At 40.0% G+C, this 25,739-nt stretch overlaps 1 protein-coding gene across 1 annotated transcript; it reads right to left on the reverse strand.

The window, feature by feature from the left end:
* Nucleotides 1-32: 32 nt before the first annotated feature.
* On the reverse strand, nt 33-7,251 carry LOC112001754 (uncharacterized). Its single transcript, XM_024033930.2, has 5 exons — nt 6,869-7,251; nt 5,457-5,683; nt 5,111-5,191; nt 3,032-3,382; nt 33-261 (listed from the first exon to the last, which is right to left on the reverse strand). The coding sequence occupies exons 1-5, from the start codon at nt 7,017-7,019 to the stop codon at nt 160-162; spliced, it is 912 nt and encodes a 303-aa protein (XP_023889698.1). The 5' UTR covers nt 7,020-7,251; the 3' UTR covers nt 33-159.
* Between the last annotated feature and the right edge of the window lie 18,488 nt (nt 7,252-25,739).

The raw sequence follows: 25,739 nt of genomic DNA on the forward strand, positions 1-25,739 counted from the left end.
CTATAGAATAGCTAAATGAAGTACAATGTAGCTGGGAGAATCAAGTTCATTCCCAAAACTGTGATTTATGATACTAGATTAATTTATACAACAATATACTGTTCAAATAATTATACTTATAGCCACAATTACAAAAGTAGATTGTAGCCGAAGTAGGTATTACAAGGTGGTCCTCAAAAACTGTACAACAAAATAGAAGACTGCTAGAAGTAGTGCAATTTGGTATGCATCTCTTTGGAAGCTGTCGTCCCTTTGAAAGAACTGAAGCAAAGCAAATTAAAAAAAAAAAAAAAAAAATCAGTCTTTTTGTTTTGTTTTTTTCTTTTTTCTAAATAATGGAATAAGTCAATTGATGATGAAAGAAAACAACCATTTTCATATTTGCTGCAATCCCCATTGAACTATTTTAGCTAATACTAAAAATTCAAAAATTAATGCAAAATTTTCCTCATACTTTCTGGATTTTAAACATGTAATGTAACTTTAAAAAGTGAAGAAGTAAAGCAAACACAATCATGGTACATGTTATACGTAAAGCATCGCAGAACAAGCACAATTAGCTATCATTATGCATCAATTTGCAAAAATGCCTATGGCCCTATAGACATTTGCCTCAGGGTATGATTATATCCGGTGTCTGTATCAAACTTGAACTGAATCTATATAAGAAGGGGTATGAGATACTTTTTCTGGGACTTGTGAACAAAATACCATCATATAAGATACCATCATCTCTTGAATGCGAATACACTATAAATGTCCCCTTAATGTACATGATCAATCCACGCCGATCTTTGCCGTGATCAGAGTTGCCATTGCCACCAAAACCCAACAAACCATCACCGATTTGTTTTCCATTTCACTCACTAGAGATATCTCACGATCCACGCCGATTTAGGCTCCATGCCGATCTGAGAGTGAGGACTATTTGGTTCTCCAAAAAAACAAAACTAAGTTCCGATTTGAGAATGAGGAAGGATAGAGAGACTGAGACATAGAGGGTGGGAAGAGAGTGAGGGTAGGAGGCTGAGATGAGATGACAAGGAAGTAAGTCAGAGAGAGGGAAAGAGAGAAAGAGTTAGATGCTTTTGCTTTGAGTGAATAAAAAATAATATTTATTTTTGCAAGTCAGTTACAATACCATCATAAATTTCCGATGATACTGTAATATAATTGTAAATTTTTTTACAATTACAAAACTGGGTAACAGGGTATTTTTGTACTTTGATGCTAAAATATAGCATATTATCCCATATACAATACCAGATACTAATGCTCTACACAAGCTTGTAGCACAAAGCCCCATAAAGCACCTAGGGTAATGGTAAGGGGAATACTTTCAAGCAACCCATATATGGGGCTTCATTGACTGCAAAGTTTTGGGAAAACAGTGAAAGAAACTAAAAAAACCAAAAAATAGAACCCTATATCCTGTATGTTGCGGAAGCAATATTAGTAATATATCCTATCCATGAACATCAATCGGAGAACCGGATACACGCATGAAAAAAAGTTTCCCTTAGAATTTTCTTTTTGACAATTGCATATGGAAAGGGTTTTCTGGGAGATGAATGTTTCTCTAATAAGAGAGTTTCTGAGTTTCAAGTCATTCAAAAATTATTTTCTTTATAAGAGTCAACATTGAAACCTCCTACTTGTATTAACTTGAGCCTCCATAAGTTTGATTAGTCTGGACTCTTAAGAGTACTATTTGGATCTTCTTTTTAAAGATATAAATATATCTTTTATAATAAACCATTGTAAGTATTGCTGACTAAATATATCTTTTAGTGTCATATCAATTAGTTACAATAAATGAAGTCTTGAAATATTTAGAAGATGCTAATTTCATAATCCAGATCCTTAGTAACTTACATCCCATATCCATGTAGAAACCATGAAATCAATTGAATATACCATGACAATTGAATATATATACCATTCAGTTTATCTAAATGACAGTGTGATGTGAACATAAACCAGCTTCCAAAATTGAAACTCTAATCCTTTCCTAATAACATAAAATGACACATGTTGGAAGATTCAGAACAAGGTTACCAATTTTTGAGAGAACTGAGATACAGGAAACAAAAAGCTGTTCCATTAATAAATGTTTCATCTGTCCCATCCCTAAGTAAATAATAGGTTTGAGTATTTGAAACAATGGGGATATTGGTCTTTGGTCCTTATTTTGCAGCGATATGTCCTTATTTTGAAACTATTTAGATCCATGTTTCCATTTTAGAAACTCAATTTTAGCAAAATCAGGTTCGGTGTAAAACTCGATATCTTCAAAATCGAGTTATATGTAAATTTTTAATTGAAACTCGACTTTAGCAAAGTCGAGTTTCACTTGAAATTTTTTTTAAAACTAAGTGACAAAATATGCATAGAATTCGATATTGCTAATATCGAGTTCTACTTATAACTCGATTTTTTTAAAATCGAGAGATATTGTGCTAGATTTTTTTACAAAATAAGGGCAAAAACCCAATACCCCTTGAAACAATTAATCTGACTTATTGCAAATGGACTAAAATGATTTCTTGTGTAACATTGAAAATTAAGAAGTATCGCAGGGAGCAGGTTTCCCCAGTAGGGAAAAAGTTTGTAAAAGTAAAACCATGTTTATTGCATTCATTTAAATCAAACCCCTTAACTTCTTTAGATATGGGCAGATTGAACAATTAGAGATTCATTATCTTTTTGAATAAAGTTTCCAGGGGTGATAAGCAGTATTTGTTGCAGCTCAACTATCAAATCCAGTTGATAATTTTCATTAATTTGTTGGGATATATAAGCATGTCAATTCTAGAAATTCCTACGGTTTGGAATGATATTCTTCAGTTGCTTTGTAGTTTTTCCCAAAAGAACCTGAGCTGAGCGCAGCCCATAATTTTTCTGAACTTTCTCATGCTGCTAAACAAATTACTGCATGCATATTAAGCAGAGTTCCTAACATTCATATAGTTGCATGAATTTCTATAAATTAATTATACATATTGGTGAGCAAGATACTAAAAGAACTCACCTTTGTTGGATCGCCTGAGGGGTCTGGATATATCTCCAAGTTTTCTTTCTCAGTTGAGAAACGGCTTGTTAAGTGCTTAACAACGTCAGCCAAATCTTTTCCAACCTCATTTGTAGCAAAAAGACGTCTTGATGTCCAGAAGAATGCTTGAGCAATAGCAGATGAAGATGATAAATCCCAGAACTCCTCATGCTCAATCACTTGGCCACTAATTTGGTTGAGAGTGAATTGAGAATTAACTCTAAGTATCAAATCTCCTCCTATACCAGCAAGAAAAGATTTAGGCTTCCCTTTAATTGTCCACTTGATGCTCAGGACACTGGTTGATAGCATCCCCATTTCCTGCACAGACTGTAACAACAAAATAGAAAGATAAATTAAAGGTCAAACTAACCAAAATATGCCACAGCTAAAAGGTTAAGATCCTACACTGCATAATTTCTTCTAGGCAAGCTATTGAAAGTAAAATGCAAGTCAGATTGAATGAACTAGTTTCAAATAAACCAAACCAAAGTGGTCAAAATTACAAACAAAGAGATTAGACTGCTGCCTTGAGAGCTCGCTACAACTTCATCTCTCGCACACTTTCACATCATTCATCTATTCCATTTTATAGGATGAAGTTACAAGAGCTGTCATTATAGTCATGACTTTTTATTTCATAAAAGAAAATTCTAGAATGTGGAAGACTTAAAAACACAAATGTTATAGAATGACAATAGAGACAAATAGTTATGAAAAAACAAAAGACACAAACAGTTATGAAAAACAAAAGACACAAATTGTTATGAAATATCAAGAGGCTTTTGGTTTACCACTTCCAACATATGGGAATGCACAATTGAGAGAGAGAGAGAGAGAGAGAGAGAGAGAGAGAGAGAGAGAGAGAGAGAGAGAGAGAGAGAGAGAGAGAGACTCTCTCTCTCTCTCTCTCTCTCTCTCTCTCTCTCTCTCTCTCTCTCTATAAGTTCACACTGCATACCACAAGATATCAACTATGAAACATGAAAAGTCAAACTAATTCTTAATGAAATGTGAGAATGTTGGCTCATAGGGATTCAGTTTCATATAATGAAAGTGTTAGGGACATTTTTCATATGTTGGCATATTCTTTGACAAAACACACTTTACTTGTAGTTGGATAGTTTTAAGTGGTTTCTAGAATATCATGAAGTATGTCTTAAGACTTAGACATGTGGTATTATTGAAGACATGAAGACTGCACCAAGAAACAAGTGAAGAAAAGCTGAAAAAGTGAATCACGACACTAGTCTCGACACTATCTCGACAGTAGTATCTATTGAGATTAAGTGAAGGACCTCGACATTAGCTTGACACTCTTGATCTATCATACTAAGTAGATCTAGAATTCTCAGATCAGATTTTCAACCCATGATGACTTGGATTGCTAGGGTTTCATTCACTAAACTCCTAGAGAAGCTTTATTTTAAAGTCATCAAAGATACAGAGACTCAAATTAGAGAACTCATACACTTTTGGAGAAGTTACTGCGTTTTTATGTGCCTTAAGGTTTTGTAACTAAGTGCTTTTAGATCTTCAACGTGTATTAAAGTGAAGAACTATGTATTCAACAACAAACATCAGTTGCTAGAAAGTTAGTCACGTATTGTGATCTATGCAAAGGAAGGAGTCTTTAAAAAATCAAGTCCAATTGGGGATTGGTATAAAAATTCAACTGTATGTTGGTATTTTAGGATAGTCTAAGGTAGTAGTAAGATTCCTTATACTTATAACTATTTGATTCTTGATTAGTAATTCTTGGGAGTGGTAAACTGAAAATCACCCAGTGGAGGGTTTTTGCCTTGTAAGAGATTTTCTCAATTAGTCATCAAATCACCGTGTCAAATTTAATTTTCGCTGCATTTTAATTTATTTAGCGATTTATGTGTGCTTCGACGATTTGCATGTAATTTGACATAATTAATTAACTTAAGTAATTGAATTAATTAACCAGAGTTAATCTATAACCCAACAAAAGGAAAATGGAGTTAAATAAGAGAGAATATTTATTGTTTAATGAACAAAAATATATAGACATAATTAAAATAAAAGTCCTACCACAGTGGGGTTGTCTAGTGCTCTGGTTGCCCATAGTGGTCTCTTGTATTTCTCACGACCAGCAAAACTTCTAACTGGATCCTGCAACAAGTATCATAACATAATGTGTTAAAATACCCAATTGTGAAAATAGTAATCTCACTCCACTGCAACCAAATTAATAAAAGAAACACCAATAAAAGTATTTAGACACATAAGGTTTCATGTCCCCCACTGCCACAAATCTAAAAAGTAATTAGGGAATCACTTATGAGAAGCAATCGCAATAAAAAGAATGAGACAATAGTACAGTGACAAACATGAACATAGGATTTCATAAAACAGAAAGCCAAAAGCTCATCAATACCCTGTATCTGACAGAAACTGCGTACGTTCCAAGGGCACGATTGCCTTCCCGAAGCTCTAGGATATCGCGAACAAGTTGTCTTGCTGTAGATTCCACTAGGGGGCTACTAATGCACTCAAACTCATTACAGAGCTCACCGAAGTCCATACCATCAACAATCTTATCAGCATCTGATTTTTCAATGGTAGGCTCAGGAGACAATTCTGTGCTTCTAGAATCATTTGAAACTGCAAGAAATATAGTCCAGTTTATATCTCAGTCTAGTTGCTAGCAAAACAGGTTGACCAGAAGGAATTGAAAGATTAAGAGTAGATGCTAGGAAAGCTAATTTTTGAATTCATTTATCATAAACGTCTTCATCTGTTCTCTCTCCTGACCTTGATTAAAGAATCTTTCTATTGCATCTTCACATAAAACTAAATACTAATACTAAAAGAGGCTTCGAGGCAACTATAATTTTTTAATGATGGCATAACATCAAATACTATACTCTAAAAGAATAAAACTAAGAAATTGATTATGGATGACCTCCACTTTTTATTTTCATTTTACAAAGTTAAGTTTTTGAATTTGTGCAAGAAGTTAACTTATCAAACTCAAAATTTTTTAACTAAGAGCATTTTAAAGCTAAGATGAGGAAGAAAGGCAAACTATCATTGTTGCTACATTTATATTCCTAAATTTTGTACTAAAATGAAACCGTGAGGTTTCCATTTAAAAGAGGCATTAATTCACACATGTCAAGCTTGTGTGCAACATGGGTTAACTTCTCTTAACTATATGCTATAGTATTTTCCAAATACCCTTGTTCCACAATTGAATTTTTATGAGGAGAGTTTGAGCATATGAATTTTTTTCAGAAGACCATTTGCTCAACAATACTTTAACTTTCTCTATGTTTAGACCTATTATGTGGTAAACTACTAAATTATCACTTTTCCTGTAAGTTTAAATTGATGAGGGAAAAAAATTTATTGAACCATTATTCTAATACAAACCTCAGTTTATTTCATCATTAAGGAATCAAAATTTTGAATTAGATTGGTAAAGAATGTTCCGCTAATATCCTTATATATACTGAATGTGCGTGCATGAATACGTACAAATAACATAGCATTTCCAATCATGAATATTCAACCACAATGAATATAGTGATTAATAAGAATGTCTTTTTAGCTAGTAAAGTTATTAAAGAAACCAAGATATATTAATTAGTCATCTAAATAAAAATGAACTCTAATATTATCAAATTTACTTCAGCAGATATATGATTAACATTTCGATCTTTATATTTCATTTTACAGCTTCCACAGCAACTGAACTGAACAACAGTAACTGGTCATCATATAAAGTTTGTAGTAATAGAAAAAGAAGAAGGAGATAATTAATTAGAGGAAGTGAAAAGTAGAAACCTCGAAGTGAAAAAGGTTGGTGGTAATGAAAGGACGCAGTAAAAGGCTTGCAAGTGAAAATGCATTTACTGCGGTGGTGGAGACCAGAAGCAAAGGCGGCAGTGGTGGCAATGGTAGCAGTGGTGAGAGCCGAAGAAGCTGTAGCACTCATCTTTCTCCATTCTAATGCATGTTGACCACGTTCTTGGATTAGAATTAGAGCTTCTTTTTCTTCTCTGATTTTTTTTTTTTGCTTCTCCACCTGTGGATAAGGTGTGGGCTATGTGTTGCTAAGTGCAACCACTAGTTCGTTTTGTGCAGTGGGATTTTATGCGAGGCCAAACTCCAATATTATTATTATTATTATTATTTCTGTAATGAATAAAATAGGGTAAGAGGACAAGTTGTCACAATTGTAACTAGTGTTATTTGATTTAAAACAGACTTATTTCATAATTTAAATTAAATTTTATAAATTTAAAGACGAGATTTTATTAGAAAATAAAATTTTGACCTTAAAATTGACAGAATGGAGATGACTTAAAATGTAAAAGATTGCATCTGTTTTTTTATCTGGTGAGAAACCAATGTGTGAGAATATTCATTTGACATCCCATTTTGAAACTACACTTTTTCAAAGTAAAGTTCATTTAAACCTCTTGTTTATTATTTTTTTTAGGCTCAATTTATTTTTATTATTATTATTTTTTTTTTAAAAGCTATTTTTCAAAAAATCTGAAAAAAGAAACTGTGCCAAACGGAGACTACAAAGACCGTAAACGTTTGCTAAAATCAAATGGATTGAGCCATGGCTTAACTTTTACTGTTCACGGACCCACAAATTTCACTTTTCAGCAACTTTTTCATTAAAAATGAATCCCACGATACTATTCACACATTTAAAAATGATTTTGCTACAGTTTTTTTCAGTTTTCAGTTTTCAGCTGTATCCAAATGAACCCTAAGTTAGGTCGCTCCCAAAACTATTATGGCCCAAATGTATGAAAAATACTCCAAAGCTAGTTCTATTAACTTATTTACCTTGGGCTTGGGCTTATCTTTACTCATTGGAGAGCTTGAAAATGCAACCACCCATGCTCCCATTTTAAACCAGGATGACTTTGAATACTAGGGAACAATATATATAGGGAAGACCACCTAAGTGCAAGAAATAAACAAACTTTGTGGTGCTTCTACATTGTCAAACAAGATTGAGGCCTCTCATGAGGTTGTTGAAAACATTATCTAGAAATTAATTCTTCAACAATCTACTACCATGAGAAGCATCCCATATGCATACAAGCCTTCCTAGAATGACAATTGAAGAGGAAAAAATACAGGCTGACGGGACTCCATGAAATAGGCCTGACAGTTTCTCATTCGTTTGCCGATGAAGGACAAATTCGTCACGTGCAAGACCTGTTATGGACGGGTCCTTCATGGACGGACGCAACATAAATGGATCAAGTATCCATGTGGTAGCCAGAGACCCTAAATGGGAAATACTTGTGACGCACACTTATTCACTATAGAATCCCAAGGCAAAGAGGATTCCAAAAGTTGCGCATGTTAATGAAGATCTTCTCTATAAGAAAAAGACTTATCCATCACGTTTAGGACTATTTAAAAGGATTTCTATAAGGAAAGGACTTCGACTCCAAGGAAAAGACGTTAATCTTCGACTACTATAAAAGCCCCAATACCCTCACAAATCAAGGTACGCATAATTAACCCATCTCTAGCATTCTAGAGTTGTGAGAAATTCTAACTTGACCTTCTGAGGGTATTTGGCCAACACCACACCGGTGCTTTCTGTGAGGTCTTCTCTTTTTGTTGCGCAGGTGTTATTTCGAGTGTGCAAGTATCGTGTGACTCACTGGTGACTTTCCCAGCATCATCAGTTGGCACCGTTTGTGGGAATTGGTAATTCAAGCTGTAAAGCCATGTATTATCACTCCCCGAACAAAGAGTTGCATGGTGCTCACTCACTCGATGGCAACTACCAACAACATCCAAGAGAAAGAACTGCCCATAACTGCCCTTGAGAGACAGTTCCAAACTCTCGCTGTGGCTATAGAACAACTCACCAAACAAAACCGCGACCTAGAAGAGCAGCTGTGACAGAAGAACGTAGCACCAACTAATCAAAGGAAGGCCCAAGAAGGTACCAGTGCCGTGCAAAGAGATCGAAAGGGGCCCGAAGGAAGCAATGCCCTGAGTAGACCTAAACGACAAAATGTGAGCCTCCCGTCCTTCATGGATACGGCTCCACCTCCTATTGTTCCAGAGATGCAAGTGATGAAGGAACAGATGGAGGTCATGATGAACACCCTCAAAGGACGAGTGTCCAGCGATTTTGATGACCTAGTCAACCGAACCGACTCTCCGTTCACTGCCCCTGTCAATTCCTTTCCCCTACCACATAAGTTTTGCATGCCACAGATAGAAAGTTTTGACAGAGTCAAGGACCCTCTAGATCACCTAGAGACCATGTGTAGGGTCTTCCCTACAACACTGAAGGGCCCCGCAAGGATATGGTTCAGTCGACCAACGCCGAACTCTATCAGCACTTTCAAGGAACTAAGCGCTCAGTTTACTGCACATTTTATTGGGAGACATAGGTACAAGAAGTCCACGGCATGCTTGATGAGCATCAGACAGCGAGAGGACGAGACACTGAGATCCTACATAACCCGCTTCCATAAGGAAGCACTTTTGATCGATGAAGCCGATGGCAAGATACTAGTAGCAGCTTTCACAAATGGTTTGCAGAAAGGAAAGTTCTTGTTCTCTTTATACAAAAACGACCCAAAGACCATGTCGGAAGTACTTTACAGGGCTACCAAGTACATGAATGCTGAGGACGCACTATTAGCCCGAGAGGAAAAACCTAGGAAAAGGGAACGATAGGAAGATGTACGGTAGGACCAAGGGCAAAATATGCCAAGAACAAGAGACCGACGGGATGAAAGACGCCCTAAGCCCCCGGGAAGAAGATTTACGAGTTTCACCCCATTAACTGCCCCGATAGACCAAAACCTAATGCAAATCAAGGACGAGGGGACTCTAACCTTTCCCCGAAAGCTGAAGGGAGACCCTAACAAGCGACCTAAAGACAAGTATTGCTGCTTCCACCGTGACCACAGTCATGACACGATCGATTGTTACGATTTGAAACAACAGATTGAGGCCCTTATCAGACAAAGGAAACTGCAGAAGTTCGTTAGTAAGGAGAAAGCGGATTCACCTCCTCAAGAGCAGCCAACTCGATGGGATAATGAGCATCCTAGACCCCCAATCGGAGACATAAGAATGATTGTAGGGAGGACAACGACCACTGGGTCGTCCAAAAAGGCCCAAAAGACTTACCTTAAGATGGTCCAGAACATCCAACTAACGGGCTCCGTACCAAAGATAGCACGGAAAGAGTGCCCCATCATTGAGTTCTTGGAGGAAGATGCATGACATCTTCACCACCCGCATGACGATGCACTTGTTGTCAGCATACGAGTGGGCGACTACAATGTTCACTAGGTGTTGGTCGACAATGGCAGCACGACGGATATCCTATACTACCCAGCGTTCCAGCAAATAGGGATTGACAGAGCACAGTTGACACCAACGAACACTCCGCTGGTCAGTTTTGGAGGAACAAGGATATTCCCATTAGGCGCGGTCACGGTCTCGATAACGGTGGGCGATTATCCTTAGTGGATCATGAAGGATGTGACATTCCTTGTGGTTGACTGCTCGTCCGCTTATAATGTTTTCTTCGGACGACCCACACTTAACTCATAGAAAGCAGCAACATCAACATACCACCTAATGATTAAGTTCCCTACAAATTATGGGATCAGTGAGTTGCGAGGAGACCAAGTGGCGCCACACGCGAATGCTACGTTGCCATGTTAGAGATGGAAATTCACTAGCAGACTATGTGTATAGAAGAGCAACGAACCATAGCGGAGCTGGTTGAAGAATTGGAAGAGGTAACCCTTGATGAGTCAAGGCCTGAATAAATGAGTAGGATGGGGACGTTGGCCAACCAGCCGATACGTCAAGCCCTCACAGCTTTCCTTAGGATGAATCAAGACATGTTTGCATGGAGCCATGAGGACATACCAGGGATTGATTCCTCTATTATAGTTCACAGGTTGAATGTGAACCCTGCATCCTCACCCGTCCGGCAAAAAAAGCGAGTGTTCGCTTAGGAGCGAGACAAAGTGATAGCGGAAGAAGTCAAGAAGCTCCTAGAAGTAAGTTTCATTCAAGAAGTATACTACCCTAACTGGTTGGCAAACGTAGTCATGGTCAAGAAGGCTAATGGGAAGTGATGAATGTGTGTTGATTTCACGAACCTTAATAGGGTGTGCCCGAAGGACAGCTACCCACTCCCTTGGATAGATACATTAGTAGACTCGACGACAAGACATCAGCTCTTGAGCTTCATGGATGCCTTTTCGGGCTATAATCAAATCAAGATGGAAGAGGCTGATCAAGAGAAAACCTCCTTTTCACCAGCCAAGGGCTCTTTTGCTACAAGGTGATGCCATTTGGGCTCAAGAACGCAGAGGCAACGTACTAGAGACTGATGAACAAAATGTTCGCACACCAAATCGGGAGGAACGTACAAGTTTATTTTGATGACATGTTAGTGAAGAGCCTGTGTGAGGATGATCACCTAGGTAAACTCCGGGAGACATTCGATACCCTCTGGACATATAACATGAAGCTAAATCCAAACAAGTGCGCATTCGGAGTGACGGCGAGAAAATTTTTGGGCTTTATGGTATCCCAAAGGGGTATAAAGGCTAACCCGGAGAAGATACAGGCTATAATGGAGTTAGAACCACCAAAGACGGTTAAGGAGGTGTAAAGCTTGAATGGCAAAATTGCAGCCCTAAACAAGTTCATCTCGAAAGCAACGGAAAAATGTCTACCTTTCTTCCACACTATGAGAAAGTCATTTGAGTGGACGAACGAGTGCCAGAAGGCATTTGAAGATTTGAAGAAATACCTTTCATCCCCACCATTGCTCAGCCCGTTTAAACCAGGAGAAGAACTCTACCTCTACTTAGCAGCAGTAAGCACGACCTTAGTAAGAGAGGAAGGTGGATCGCAAAGACCTATGTACTTTATAAACCGGGCGTTCTGAGGAGCAAAAGAGAGGTACCCCCAAATGGAGAAATTGGTCTTCACGCTAGTAAACTACGGCATGAAAGCTCAAGCCATACTTCCAAGCGTATACCATTATAGTCTTAACAGATCGACCCCTAAGAAAAGCGATAAGTAGCCCTAAAGCTGCCAGACGGATGGCTTTATGGGGAGTAGAGCTGAGTGAGTTTGATATATAATACCGCCCACGAACCATAATAAACGGGCAAGCTGTGATAGATTTCACCGCCGAATTTACTCAAGTGGAAGGTAAGGGGGTAGAGATCGTCGGGCAGTGGAGTATCCACACGAATGGATCTTCCAATAAACAAGCAGGAGGGGCTGGTATGGTAATCAAAACCCCGGAGGGGGATAAGATCGAGTGCATAATTCGACTAAACTTCCCTACAACCAACAATGAGGTCGAGTATGAAGCATTGGTGGTAGGGCTAGACCTCGCAAAAGCAGAAGGTGCTGAAAACGTGGTCATACATTGTGACTCCCAAGTGGTAACAAGTCAGATTAATGGCGACTACGAGTGCAAGAATGAAAGGATGAAGAGGTACTTAGAAGAGGTGAAGAATCGAATTAGCAGCCTTGAAGTCAGATTCATTCAAATCCCAAGGGAAGAAAATGAATGTGCCGACCGTCTAGCAAAGGCTGTCTTAGTAGAATTTGTGCTTGTTCCCAAACAGGTATTGTTGTTTGTTCAAATCTCCTCACTTATTGATGACGGAGCAAATGTGTAGGAAGTAGATTTTGAGAAAAATTGGACTACGCCATTAATAGTATACCCAAGATCTGGCACATTGCCAGATGGGAAAGATGCCACTAGGAAGCTGAAAGTCCAAACCTCACGATTTGTGCTGATTAAAGATGTCTTATACAAAAAAGGAATCTCTCAACCGTACCTGAGGTGTTTATGCCACGAGGAAACAAACTACGTGATGAGAGAAGTCCACGAGGGTATCTGTGGAAAGCACTCAGGGGCACGGTCATTAGCGCATAAGTTGATTTGAGCAGGGTATTATTGGCCTACAATATTAAACGATGCACAAGCTTATGTTAAGACTTGAGACAAGTGCCAAAAGATCAGTAATTTCATCAGGCAACCGTCCAAAGAGCTGACCCCCATGATGGCCCCTTGGCCATTCACTCAATGGGGACTAGATATTATGGGCCCTTTCCTGACAGTGGTAAGGCAACTGAAATTTCTGGTAGTTGGTATCGACTACTTCACTAAGTGGGTGGAAGCAGAAGCCCTAGCCACTATCACGGAGAAGAAAATTCGAAGCTTTGTGTAGAGGAATATCATTTGCAGGTACGGGATACCAAGAGTGCTCGTCTCCGACAATGGAAAGCAATTCGACAACAACGCATTTAGGGACTTCTGTTCAGAGATGGGTATCAAAAATCACTACTCATTGCCCGCACACCCACAGGCCAATGGGCAAGTTGAAGTCACGAACCGGTCCTTGCTTAAGATCATCAAGACCCGGCTCAAGAAGGCAAAGGTTATCTGGCCTGGCGAGCTACCAAGCGTTTTATGGGTATATCGTACTACAGCAAGAACACCCACTAAAGAAACGCCGTTTCGGGTAGCAGACGGAAGTGATGCTGTCATCCCAGCAGAAATAGGGCTCACAAGCTCTCAAGTGAAGACTTACAACGAGGATAAGAACGAAGAGGCCATGCGCCTTTAGCTCGACCTAGTGGACGAAGTTCAGGCGACATCAGAGCAAAGGTTGGGGCAATATCAAAATCTCATGGCAAAACACTACAACTCCAATGTCAAGCATAGGGACTTTTAGATTGGAGATCTTGTACTGCGGAAGGTGATGGACATAGCTAGAGATCCTTCACAAGGAAAGCTCAGCCCCAACTGGGAAAGACCCTACAAGATCGCATCATGGCAGAGGAAGGGCACCTACCACCTCGAGATTCTCGATGGACGAAAGCTGGAGCACCCATGGAACACGGAGCACCTTCAAAAATATTACCAGTAGAGACGATATGAAGAGCATCGATGTTCCCCAATTTCCCAGTTTATTTAGTTTTACTATAGTTATTAGTTTTTACTTTAAACAGTTCTTTCTGCAAGTATCTTTTTAAGCCCAAAGGGGCAGGTACTTTTCTACAAATGCATGTTTTCTTTTTTTAATTAATAAGAGGAATATCTAGACACGAGTATGTTTTTTCTACTTAAATTCCTATAGTCCAAAAAGTGGACAAACTAACTCCACAAGATGGATGGATCATCCCAAGTGAATGAAATTACAAGTCCAAAAAAGTGGACGGGCTAAAGTCCACATACTAGACGGATCATCCCTAGGATGAAAATATTACAAAGTACACAAAGTGGACGGTTCATCCCAAAAAGATGAAAACTTTTACATAGTCCCCAAGGTGGACGGATCATCCTAAAAGGATGGAAACCTACAAAGTCCAAAAAAGTGGACAGGGTGAAGTCCACATACTGGACGGACCATCCCTAAGATGAAAATATTACAAAGTCCACAAAGTAGATGGTTCATCCCAAAAGGATGAAAACTTTTAGATAGTCCACAAGGTGGATGGATCATCCCAAGAGGATGAAAATCTACAAAGTCCATAAAAGTGGACGGATTGAAGTCCACATACTGGACAGATCATTCCTAGAGATATTACAAAGTCCACAAAGTGAACAAATCGTCCCAAATTAACAAGAAAATATTTCAATGGCAAACGGGTATAAATAATATATTCATTGAGATAGACGTCCAAAGGATGGACCTAATTAAAAGCCCATTAAAAATAAGTGAACATTCCACGAATAAAATATCAAACAAATTGTCATAGACGGATTAACCCAAAATAGCAGTAAAGTTAAATAGAGAAATAATAAAAGCCCTTAAAAGGAGATGTCTACAAAATTCCAAAAAATATATGACAGAGGAATCATAAATTGTTCTCCAAATATTCTTAAAAACAATGATAAAAATAAATAATTTTAGTCTATAGCAGGGGTTTCTTTCTCCTCAGCATGACTAGCCTGACCAGCTTTGAGTTCGCTTTCAACTACAGTCTGGTCAACAGGGGCATTATTGATGGGGGCATCATTTCCAAAAAGCTCATTCGTATCCTCTGATTGAGTAGGTTGGACGGACGTTTGCTCTGGGACATTAATGGTGACGGTTGGCACATCTAGCTCTAGATACAAGGTCTTCACCTGACGGAGGGCATCGTCAAAACCGTCATTATATGAAACTCCAAGCTCTGACAAAAGGGCATCGGAGTCACGATACTCTAGCACCGCGACTTCCTTAGCCTAACGGATCTCCTTGTCCTTGTCCTCCAGAGCTTTCTTTAGATCCTCCGTCAGCCCCCTGGCCTCTTCTGTCAGTTTGAGTTTCTGCTCCACCGTCACCTTCCAGTTCTTTAGTTCGATAAGCTCATCCTCCGACAATTTGGCCTTACCGCGTACGCAGCCTAACATCGTCTCGTGATTGAGACACCGTCCCATCAACCCTTTCATCATGACCATGGCCTGAAAAAGGGAATAAATTAATTTCAAACAAAAAACAAGGATAGGCGAGAAGATGACGGATAAGTTACCCAGGCGATGCTAAAGAGTTCTGTTTCCCCCATAGCCTCCGTCGAATGGTTACCCAAGTCCTCATAATCTTCAGCAGTTATGATGGATGAGAACCTCTCCAAGGCATGTTTGGAGTCTTCACGGAGTAGGACAGGTGGCTTCTTTTGGCTACCAGACAGACCAATCATTAAGCCTTTGCCGACCCCATGCTTTGTTGGGGTGACTGTCTTTACACCCTCAGCCATTAACCCTACGACGGGCTCCAAAGGAACCTTGGGTTTTTTGGGTGCACGATCCCCTCTGGACGGCTGCTTCCTTTTGATTGACTGTTTGCTTAAGCTCACCCCCATGGGATCCGCACCAGCCTTCTTATTCTTACCAGCCTATAATCTTATCGCTGCCCTCCTCTTGGCGTCTTCCATCTTTGTAAAGGTAGAAGGGTGAAGTTGAATACTAAGATAATATTCGCAACCATTTAAACAAAATGAGAGCGACGAGCTTACGCTAGAGAATTCGGGCGTCATATTTGATGGCTGCTGGTGTTGGTTTAGGACCGTCATAATACTAATGGATGATATTAAGGTTGACTAGCTTGACCCAAGTCCTCTCCTCCGGCTTAGACTTGGCAAAAATTTTCTCAAGAAAGTTAAACTCCTCAAGGTCAACCTGTGGACGACGTCAAACTCTAAAAAAGAAGACGATCATTAAAAGCACTGAAAAGTTTTAAATAAAATGAACGGTCATTAAAAAACTTTCACGTATTATATGACGGGTATATACCAAACGGATGTAATATGCCCCAAGTCGTGTCGACGGGTATGTGCTCTGTCTCCCCTGGATGACGCATCCAACCGTTGCCCTTTAAGAAGAAATAACGACTCTTCTAGTCCATTTGGAGTCTAGGGTTTCATAAATAACCTTCAACAAGGGGCTCCTATGTACAAGACTATACATCCCCCTTAATCTGTCTATTTCATCTAGATGGTAGCAATGAAGGAATTCCTGCACCGTCAGCCTTTTGGTACCTTTTGACATGGCATCGTACAGGACCTCTATTGCTATAAAGACCCTTCAGGCGTTTGGGGATACTTGGCTAATGGATAAGCCTAGATATTTGAGGAGTTCATGGTGGAGGGATTTTAGTGGAAACCTAAGGCCTACCTTGAGCATCTGTTCGTACACTTCGACACCGTCTACCCCTTCATAGTAACACTTTTCTAACTTATAGGGTAGACGTACGGGGATGTAGTTTGGGATTTGGTAATTGGCCCTAAGAGTGTTGAAGTGTGGCTCCTTGATAGTGGACATAAAAGCGTTCACAATCCACTCTGGTAGCATGATGAACTCCTTAAGTCCATTAACACTCACGATGGACTTTACTGTTTGTTCTTCGCTATCATCAGAACCCTCATCTGGGTCAGCCATCTCCATATCCTCATTTGTTGAGGACGGGGAAGAGGCACACGAACTCCTCTCCTCTCTTAGGTTGTCTTGGTCTTTGTGACCTGATGGGTATACTTCTTCGTAATCCGCCCTATCACGGACCACCGACTGGATACTTGATGCACTAGACATCTCTTACACGTGATGACAAAACCTAAGACTCTGACGAGTCTAAAGTGGGTGATGGGTGAATAAAGTCTAGAAAATTAAAAAGATTACATTTAACGGTACAAGAAACTTAAAGTAGAAAGTACTTACCAAGTTAATAAGTAACGGAGGAAGAGCATTGATGACGGATTCAAAAACTAAAGGGAGTGATCTCTGACAAGGTTGATCGATGCGCTCTGACAATGCGTTTTAGCGGAGAATAAAGAAATGAGAGGAGAAAAGTGAGATATTTATAGGAGTGCACGAAACACGAAGCGACGATTCGATCTGAGACAACACACAGTAGAAAGGCAACACATGTCATGTGCCATAAATGACTCTCAAACATCTTGTCAGGGTTTGGGTACAGTTCACGAAGTTCGTATTGAAACCGTCGACCCACAGGACTCTAAACTGTCATCCCTGCCTTAAACTGTCACCCCATGGGTCCTTTTGTTCAAAGATGACGAACCCATGGGGTGAGGGGGCAACTAAAGAGGAAAAAATATAGGCTAACAGGACTCCATGAAATGGGCCTGATGGTTCCTCATTCGTGGGCCAATGAAGGACAGATCTGTTACGTGCAAGACCTGTTATGGACGGGTCCTTCATGGACGGACACAACATAAATGGATCAAGTATCCATGTGGCAGCCAGAGACCCTAAATGGGAAATACTTGTGACACACACTTATTCACTATAGAATCCCAAGGCAAAGAGGATTCCAGAAGTTGCGCACGTTAATAAAGATCTTCTCTATAAGGAAAAGACTTGTCCATCACGTTTAGGACTATTTAAGAGGATTCCTGTAAGGAAAGGACTTCGACTCCAAGGAAAAGACGTCAGTCTTCAACTACAATAAAAGCCCAGTACCCTTACAAATCAAGGCACACATAATTAACCCATCTTTAGCATTCTAGAGTTATGAAAAATTCTAACTTGACCTTCGGAGGGTATTTGGCTGACACTACACCAGTGCTCTCTGTGAGGTCTTCTCTTTTTGTTGCGCAGGTGTTATTTCGAGTGTGCAAGTATCGTGTGACTTACTAATGACTTTCCTAGCATCATCAGCAATGAATATGGCTTCATTATGATTATTCTAGATTAAGAAAATCGTCCTCTTCTAAAACTGTATTTCCATGAAAGTCACTTCCTCAAGCAATCAATGTACAATTAGTTAACTATGTAAACAAAGAAACTCTCCTGTGCTTTGGTTGGTGCATACAAATAACATTTGTTCTTTATTTTATCCATATATATAACAAGATTTTTCTTTTTGAATTGGACTTTTATATAGTTCAAAAAAATCTTCATTAATAAATAGTAACTTCTCTTAGAAAAAAGATCATAAATGTCAAATACCAAATTTAAAACACACGTTCCTACTATATCTACAACTACTATCATTTTGAATTCAAAAAGAAAACTCCTAAAATTTAGAGTTTTTTTTTTTTTTTTTTGGTCATCCAAATAAAAAACCTCTAGTAGTTAAAAAAAGAAAAAAAGAAACACCTCTTACCTTGCTTATCTCAAATGTCCTAAAATTTAGAATTTTATTTTTCATTTTTTCATCCAACTTGGAGACAATCTCGTAAAAATACATCTCTAACTCTATACAAAGCACTGTTTACAACCACTCTCCCATTGACCCACGTTTACCCCTCCCCCCCCCCCCCCCACCCCCCCCCAATTTTTTTCTCCTTTTTTCGTTTTCTCTTTATTTTATTGATTACCTAGGTTTATCCCTTAACCACAAAAAATGTGCACAATTAAATATCACTAAGTTAGCTCTACTACACATTCTCAACTTTTATTTTATTAAATTTTTTTTTTTTTCTTTTTATCTATTTGAATTCAAATACTTCATATATATACTGTTAGTTATTTATTTTTTATTTTTTATTTTTTATTTTTATAGGATATGCCCTAAGTCAACCCTAGATCACTTAGAATCTTTCAAGACCCTAATGCACATTAAAGGGTCCTATGAGGATTTGGTTCAGTAGGTTGGCGCCTAACTCCATCAACACTTTCAAGGAGTTAAGCCCAGTTCACTTCACACTTCATCAGGGGGCACAGGTACAAGAAGTCTACTGCATGCCTGATCAGCATCAAGCAACGAGAGGATGAGACACTGCAGTCTTATATAACCCGCTTCAACAAAGAAGCACTTTCAATCAATGAAGCTAACGACAAGATACTCGTAGCCACTTTCACAAATGGGCTACAAAAGGGTAAGTTCCTATTTTCACTATATAAGAATGACCCAAAGATTATGCCAGATGTGCTTTACAGGGCAACCAAATACATGAACGCCGAAGACGCGCTTCTGGCCTGAGAAGAGAAACCCAAGAAGAAAGAAAGGCAGCAAGATACACGACAAGACAGAGGGCAGAAGATGGCAAGAACTGGAGAATGAAGGGATGACAAGCACTCTAAGCCCTCTGCAAGGAGATTCACAAGCTTCACTCTACTGACTAACCTAATCGACCAAGTCCTAATGCAAATCAAAGACAAGGGAGCCTTGACCTTTCTTGAAAAGCTGAAGGGAGATCCCAACAAACAGTCTAGAGACAAAATACTATCATTTCCACTGTGATCATGATCATGACATAGCTGACTGCTACGACTTGAAACAGTAGATCGAAGCCCTCATCAAGCAAAGGAAGTTACAGAAGTTCGTCAATAAGGAGAAAGCAGATCTGCCTCTTCAAGAGCAGGCTCCCTGACAGGAAAACGAGCATCCCAGACCACCCTTAGGGAATATAAGGATGATTACAGGAGGTACGGCAACCACTGACTCGTTTAAAAAGGCTCGAAATACTTACCTCAAAATGGTTCAAAACGTTCAGCTAACAGGCATCGTCCCGAAGATACCGTGAGTCGACAACCCCATTATTGGTTTCTTGGAAGAAGATGCCCGACATCTTCACCACCCGCATGATGATGCGCTCGTCGTTAGCATCCAAGTAGGAGACTATAACACATACCAAGTCTTGGTTGACAATGGAAGCTCAGCAGACATCTTCTACTACCCAGCATTTTAGCAAATGTGGATCAACAGAGAACGTCTAGTTCCAACCAACGCTCCACTCGTTGGGTTTGGAGGAACAAAAGTATACCCCATCGGCGCAGTTACATTGCCTATCACAGTTGGAGATTATCCTTAGCAAATCACTAGGGATGTTACATTCCTTGTTGTTGATTGCTCCTCTGCCTACAATGCCATCATAGGACAACCTACCTTTAACTCATAGAAGGCCGTAACTTTAACCTACCAACTGATGATCAAATTCCCCATTGAGTACGGAGTAAAGGAATTGCGAGGGGATTAAATAGCTGCAAGCAAATGCTATATTGCAATGCTAGAGATGGATGATCATTTATAGACCATGAGCATAGAAGAACAGCGGACGGGGCTGGAACTCGTGGAGAGGCTCGAAGAGATACCCCTCGATAGCTCCAGATTAGATAGAACCACGAGGATCGGCACTCTCGCCAGCCATGCGGTTTGCTTAGCACTCATAGCTTTCCTCAAGGAAAACCAAGACGTGTTTGCTTGAAGTCATGAAGACATGCCAGAAATTAACCCTTCAGTCATGGTACATAGGTTGAATGTGTCGCCTTCTTTTCCACCCGTTTGACAGAAGAAGCAAGTATTTGCCCAAGAATGAGACCAGGTGATAGTAGAAGAAGTCGGCTAGTTACAAAAGGCGGGTTTCATTAGAGAAGTATATTACCCTAATTGGCTAGCAAATGTAGTAATGGTCAAGAAAGCCAACGGGAAATGGAGGATGTGCATAGACTTTACAGACCTGAACAAAACATGCCCTAACGATAGCTACCCTCTTCCTCGAGTCGACGTACTGGTAGACTCTACAACTCAGCACTAATAACTAAGCTTCATGGCCGGCTTTTTAGGTTATAATCAGATCCGGATGGATGAAGTGGACTAGGAGAAAACTTCATTTGTTACTAGCCAAGGTCTTTTTTGTTACATAGTGATGTTGTTTGGCCTTAAGAACGCGGTTGCAACATACCAAAGGCTCATGAGCAAGATGTTTTGCAAACCAAATTGGAAGAAATGTTTAGGCCTACGTCGACGATATGTTGGTAAAAAGCCAAAGAGAGGAGGACCATTTGAAGGATCTCAAGGAAACTTTCGGCACCCTTCAATTCCTACAACATGAAGCTTAATCCAAGCAAGTGTGCATTTGGAGTGACAACGGGAAAATTATTTGGTTTTATGGTGTCTTAATGAGGTATCGAGACTAATCCAGACAAGATTAGAGCCATAGTAGTGATGCCCCCCCCCTCAAAGAACGTGAAAGATGTGTAGAGTCTAAATGGAAAAATAGCCGCCCTACACAGGTACATATCAAGGGTGACGAATAAGTGTTTACCCTTCTTTCACATGCTGAAGAAGTCTTTCGAGTGAACTGTTGAGTGTCAGCAAGTGTTCGAGGATCTGAAGGCTTACCTCTCTTCCCCACCGCTGCTAAGTCCTTCGCAACTAGGGGAAGAGCTCTTCCTCTATTTGGCTATCTCCTCGGTAGCCGACAGCATGGCTTTGGTCAAAGAAGAAGACAAGATTCAAAAGCCTGTATACTACACCAGCTGGGCATTTCGTGGTGCAGAGGAAAGGTATCCACCCATTGAAAAGTTCACCTTCGCTTTAGTTACGGTAGCTCGCAAATTCAAACCGTATTTTCAAGCCCACATGGTGATCGTCCTAATCAACAAGCCCTTACGACGGGCAATGAGCAACCTTGAAGTTGCTGGTCGATTGGTACTATAGGCAATAGAGTTAAGTGAGTTTGACATCCAGTACCGCCATTAAAGGATAGGTCGTCACTGACTTCATAGCAGAATTCACCAATGGGGAAGACAAAGGGGCAGATGAATGCCCTCAATGGAGTATACATATAGACGGGTCGTCCAACAGGCAGGCCAAGGGAGTAGGTGCTCTTTTCTCCTAAAAGAGACAAGATTGAATGTATGGTCCACCTCAACTTCCCTACCATAAACAATGAAGCAGAGTATGAAGCTTTAGTGGCAAGACTTGATCTCGCCAAAGCGGCAGGAGCCGCAACGTGGTTCTTTACTATGACTCTCAGGTCGTCACCAACCAAGTGAATGGGGATTATGAGCGCAAGGGCGAAAGAATGAAGAAATACTTGGAGCAAGTAAAGAGAAGGGTAGATGAGCTAAAGACAAAGATCATGCAAATCCCTAGAGGAGAGAACGAGCAAGTCGACCGCCTTGCCAAAGTCGCTTCAGCAGAATACATAACCGCACTTGATAATGTACTCTCTTTTGTTCAGCTTTCTCCACTAATAGATTCCGTCGATGTGCAGGAGATAGGCACTGAAAGCAACTGGACCACACCGTTAGTCTCTTACTTAAAAAATGGCATCTTACCAGGCGGTAGGGAGGCTGCAAGAAAGCTAAATGTCCAAGCAGCATGATTCATCTTAATGAAGGACATCTCATACAAGAGGGGCTTCTCCTGCCCATACCTAAGGTGTTTAAGTCCTAAAGAAGTTGACTACGTCATGAGAGAAGTACATGAAAGGATCTGCAGAAACCATTCAGAGTCATGGTCATTGGTACACAAACTCGTCTGAGCGGGGTATTATGTCAGAGTCATGGCCCACCATGCAGAAGGATGCTCAGACTTATGTCAAGTCCTGCAACAAGTGTCAAAGGTTCAGCAATGTCATCAAACAACCGTCCGAAGAATTTACCCTAATGACAGCCCTATGGCCATTCACTTAATGGGGATTAGACATCATGGAGCCGTTTTAAATAGTGGTGCAACAACTAAAGTTCCTGATAGTGGGCTGTGGACGACTAAATTTCTCGGTTCGAAATAAGTCAAACAAGTAAAATAGTTTCACAAGTGCGAATTTGTATTGATGATTGTGTGGTACAATTCTCTGTGATTACAAAAGTGTGATCCTCTGATTCGATCTCCTTAAAAGATTTGTTAATTTGGAATTGTTGTAATGTGATTTTGATTCGAACACCAAAGTATCCTTCAATTTGGTTGAGGGACGAATCGAAGATTGTTGAAATGGAATTACAATGAATCTTTGGCTATGAGCTTGTTAGAAATCCTTTGTTCTTCATGTTCTTCGTATGTTCTTCGTGTTCTTGGTGCGTTCTTCGTCTTCCAAGGTTTGTGGTGGAAGTTCTTCGGTGCTTTAGAGGCTTGAATCCGTAGAGCTTCACTGATTTGTAGTTTGTGAGGTTTCTGAAGGCTTTTAAGCTTGATTCCAGTGAACTTTGAGATATAGGAATATGATTTGGATGATTCCTATTTGAATGTTCTTCGTATTTGAAGGTTTGTGGTGGAAGTTTTTCGGGGCTTTAAAGGCTTGAATTCGTAGAGTTTCACTGGTTTGTGATTTGTTGATGTTTTTGGACACTTTAGGCTTGATTCCCGCAAACTTTTGGATCTAGACGGATGATTTGGATGATTTTCCTTCGAATGCTCTTCGTATTCGAAGTTGAAGTTCTTGAAGTTCTTGGAGGCTTTAAAGCTTGGTTCCGGCAGAGCTTCTGGACTTCTGAGTGCTTCAAATGGCTTGGTGTCCTCCTTATGGATCTCTAGATCTCCTTAAATGCCTTAGGAATGCTTCTATTTATAAGAGTTTAGGGGTAGGTAAGCGACACATGGCGGAGTCTGATTGGTGACATGTGGCAGAGCTTGATTGGTCCGCTTATGTCATCGCTTACACGTGCTGGACTGATTGTGTCATCGCTTACACGTGCGAGACTGCTTATGTCATCGCTTACATGTGCACTGATGTGTGATTGGTTTTTGCATGACATTTGGCAAATTTCTATTGGTTTCTGAGTAGTGATAGCAAAACCTAGCTGCAGTATGTGGCACTTTGTAATTGGCTATATTTTGTGGACTTGGTAGTGTGATGTGTCAGCTTGTGATAGGTCGGGAATTTTTTCTCTCTACAAATGCCCCCTCGAGACTCGTTCACGCACACAATTTTAGAGTGTGATGTGGGAATGAGTTTCAAAAACAGATTTTTGTACTTGGTTCTTCAAATGAAGTAATTGAAGGTGGCGGAGCTTTCAGCAGGATAAGATAATTTCCGAGGAGTAGACCCACCCATATGAAAGGTTTTGATGAGGCCGAAAAGAGGTCTTGAGTATTTGAATGTACTTGCATGACCGAGCTTTCTCAGCAGAGGTTAAGTTGAAGTAACTTCAGAAGAGTGTTTTTGGATCGTTGGCGGCGATCACATGGTGTAGAAGATGGGGAAGATGCGAGGATGGTAGCTGGGTATAGCATACAGAGTCATGGGGCTAGCCTCGTGCTTTTAAGAACATCTGGTGAAGTCATCTCAGAAGAGTGTACTTCGGATTACGGCGAGGCCATGTGGGAAAGTGGTTGAGTACGCATGTGTCATCATTTTACTCAGGTTAAGTTGAGGTAATTTCAAAAGCTTATGGATTCTGGAGATGATGATGTTGGTGGTGAAAAAGACGGGAATGAAGCAAAACGAATAGGTGAAACATACGCCACCATGATACTGGTCCTGTATGTCGAGGACTCTCTGGTGTAGGTGTTTTTGGGAGATACACCTTTGAAAATGGGATGACTGTATGTTTGTATGGGGTCTGACAGTAAGTCATTGAATGTGCGTGTGTAATGGGACCATATTGACAGACGTTAAGTTGAAGTAATTTCATAAAAGTTCATTCTGAAATACTTCAAGCTGAATTTAAGTTGGAGTAATTTCAGAAAATGTGTTTTGAGGCACCAGCAACGATGACCTTTGGATCCCACGCCGATGGAAACATGGAATATGGCTTTGGCAACCATTTACCAGCTCCAAAGGCTGAACTCTGATGAGCTAGTGCCCTGGAGGTCGTTTCAAGTGTTGGATGAAAGACAATTTGTAGGATACCCCAACACTTTTTACCATCTTCACTTACTGCTACTTATTGGAAAGGCACAGAAAAATGAAAGATGGAGCTAACTTGTGATTCTGGTCCTAAAAACCAACTAAGTTGCTGTTTGTTCTGAACCGTTGCTTCTGTTGGAAGGCCAAACAATTGGAAAGAGACTATAGGAGACCTGAGATTAGGAACCGGTGTCTCTGCTGGACTTGGATTTCCTGGCCAACCAAATCCACAGAAGCATGGAAGGTCGATGCAGGCCTTGTTATGAATAACTTTATGGACAAAGGTGGTTGTTAGGTGGAGAAATAAAATTTGTTTGTATCTCAAAACTACAATGATGTTGTGAAAAGGGTTTCTACTAAACCATGAGAGGGTTGATTTCAAACTGATTATGAAGCAATATTGGTTGCTAAGTGTTGAGAATGATGAGGCCATAGTGAAAAATGGCTGTGAGAATGAGGACTTGAAAATTTGAAAGAAGCAAATCTTCATTTCATGACTCAGTGTGTTTTTCTTGTTGAGTTCTTGATGAATCCGGCCCTTCTATTTATAGCGAAGAGATGAAGAATTGTAGATGGAGTAGCCAAGAATGGCGGATGGAATTTTGGTGAAAATGGTAGATTCCCGACTGGTAGGTGTTGAATG

This window comes from Quercus suber, unplaced genomic scaffold (assembly GCF_002906115.3).
Source record: "Quercus suber isolate HL8 unplaced genomic scaffold, Cork oak 2.0 scaffold_58, whole genome shotgun sequence".
In the NCBI taxonomy this organism is placed as follows: domain Eukaryota; kingdom Viridiplantae; phylum Streptophyta; class Magnoliopsida; order Fagales; family Fagaceae; genus Quercus; species Quercus suber.

Excerpts from the sequence above, each read along its gene's own strand:
- LOC112001754 (XM_024033930.2), bottom strand. The coding sequence starts at position 7,019 with ATGAGTGCTACAGCTTCTTCGGCTCTCACCACTGCTACCATTGCCACC. Across the intron at positions 5,192-5,456 it reads CAGTTTCTGTCAGATACAGG|GATCCAGTTAGAAGTTTTGC; the intron begins GTATTGATGAGC and ends TACTTGTTGCAG. Across the intron at positions 3,383-5,110 it reads CACTAGACAACCCCACTGTG|TCTGTGCAGGAAATGGGGAT; the intron begins GTAGGACTTTTA and ends TTGTTGTTACAG.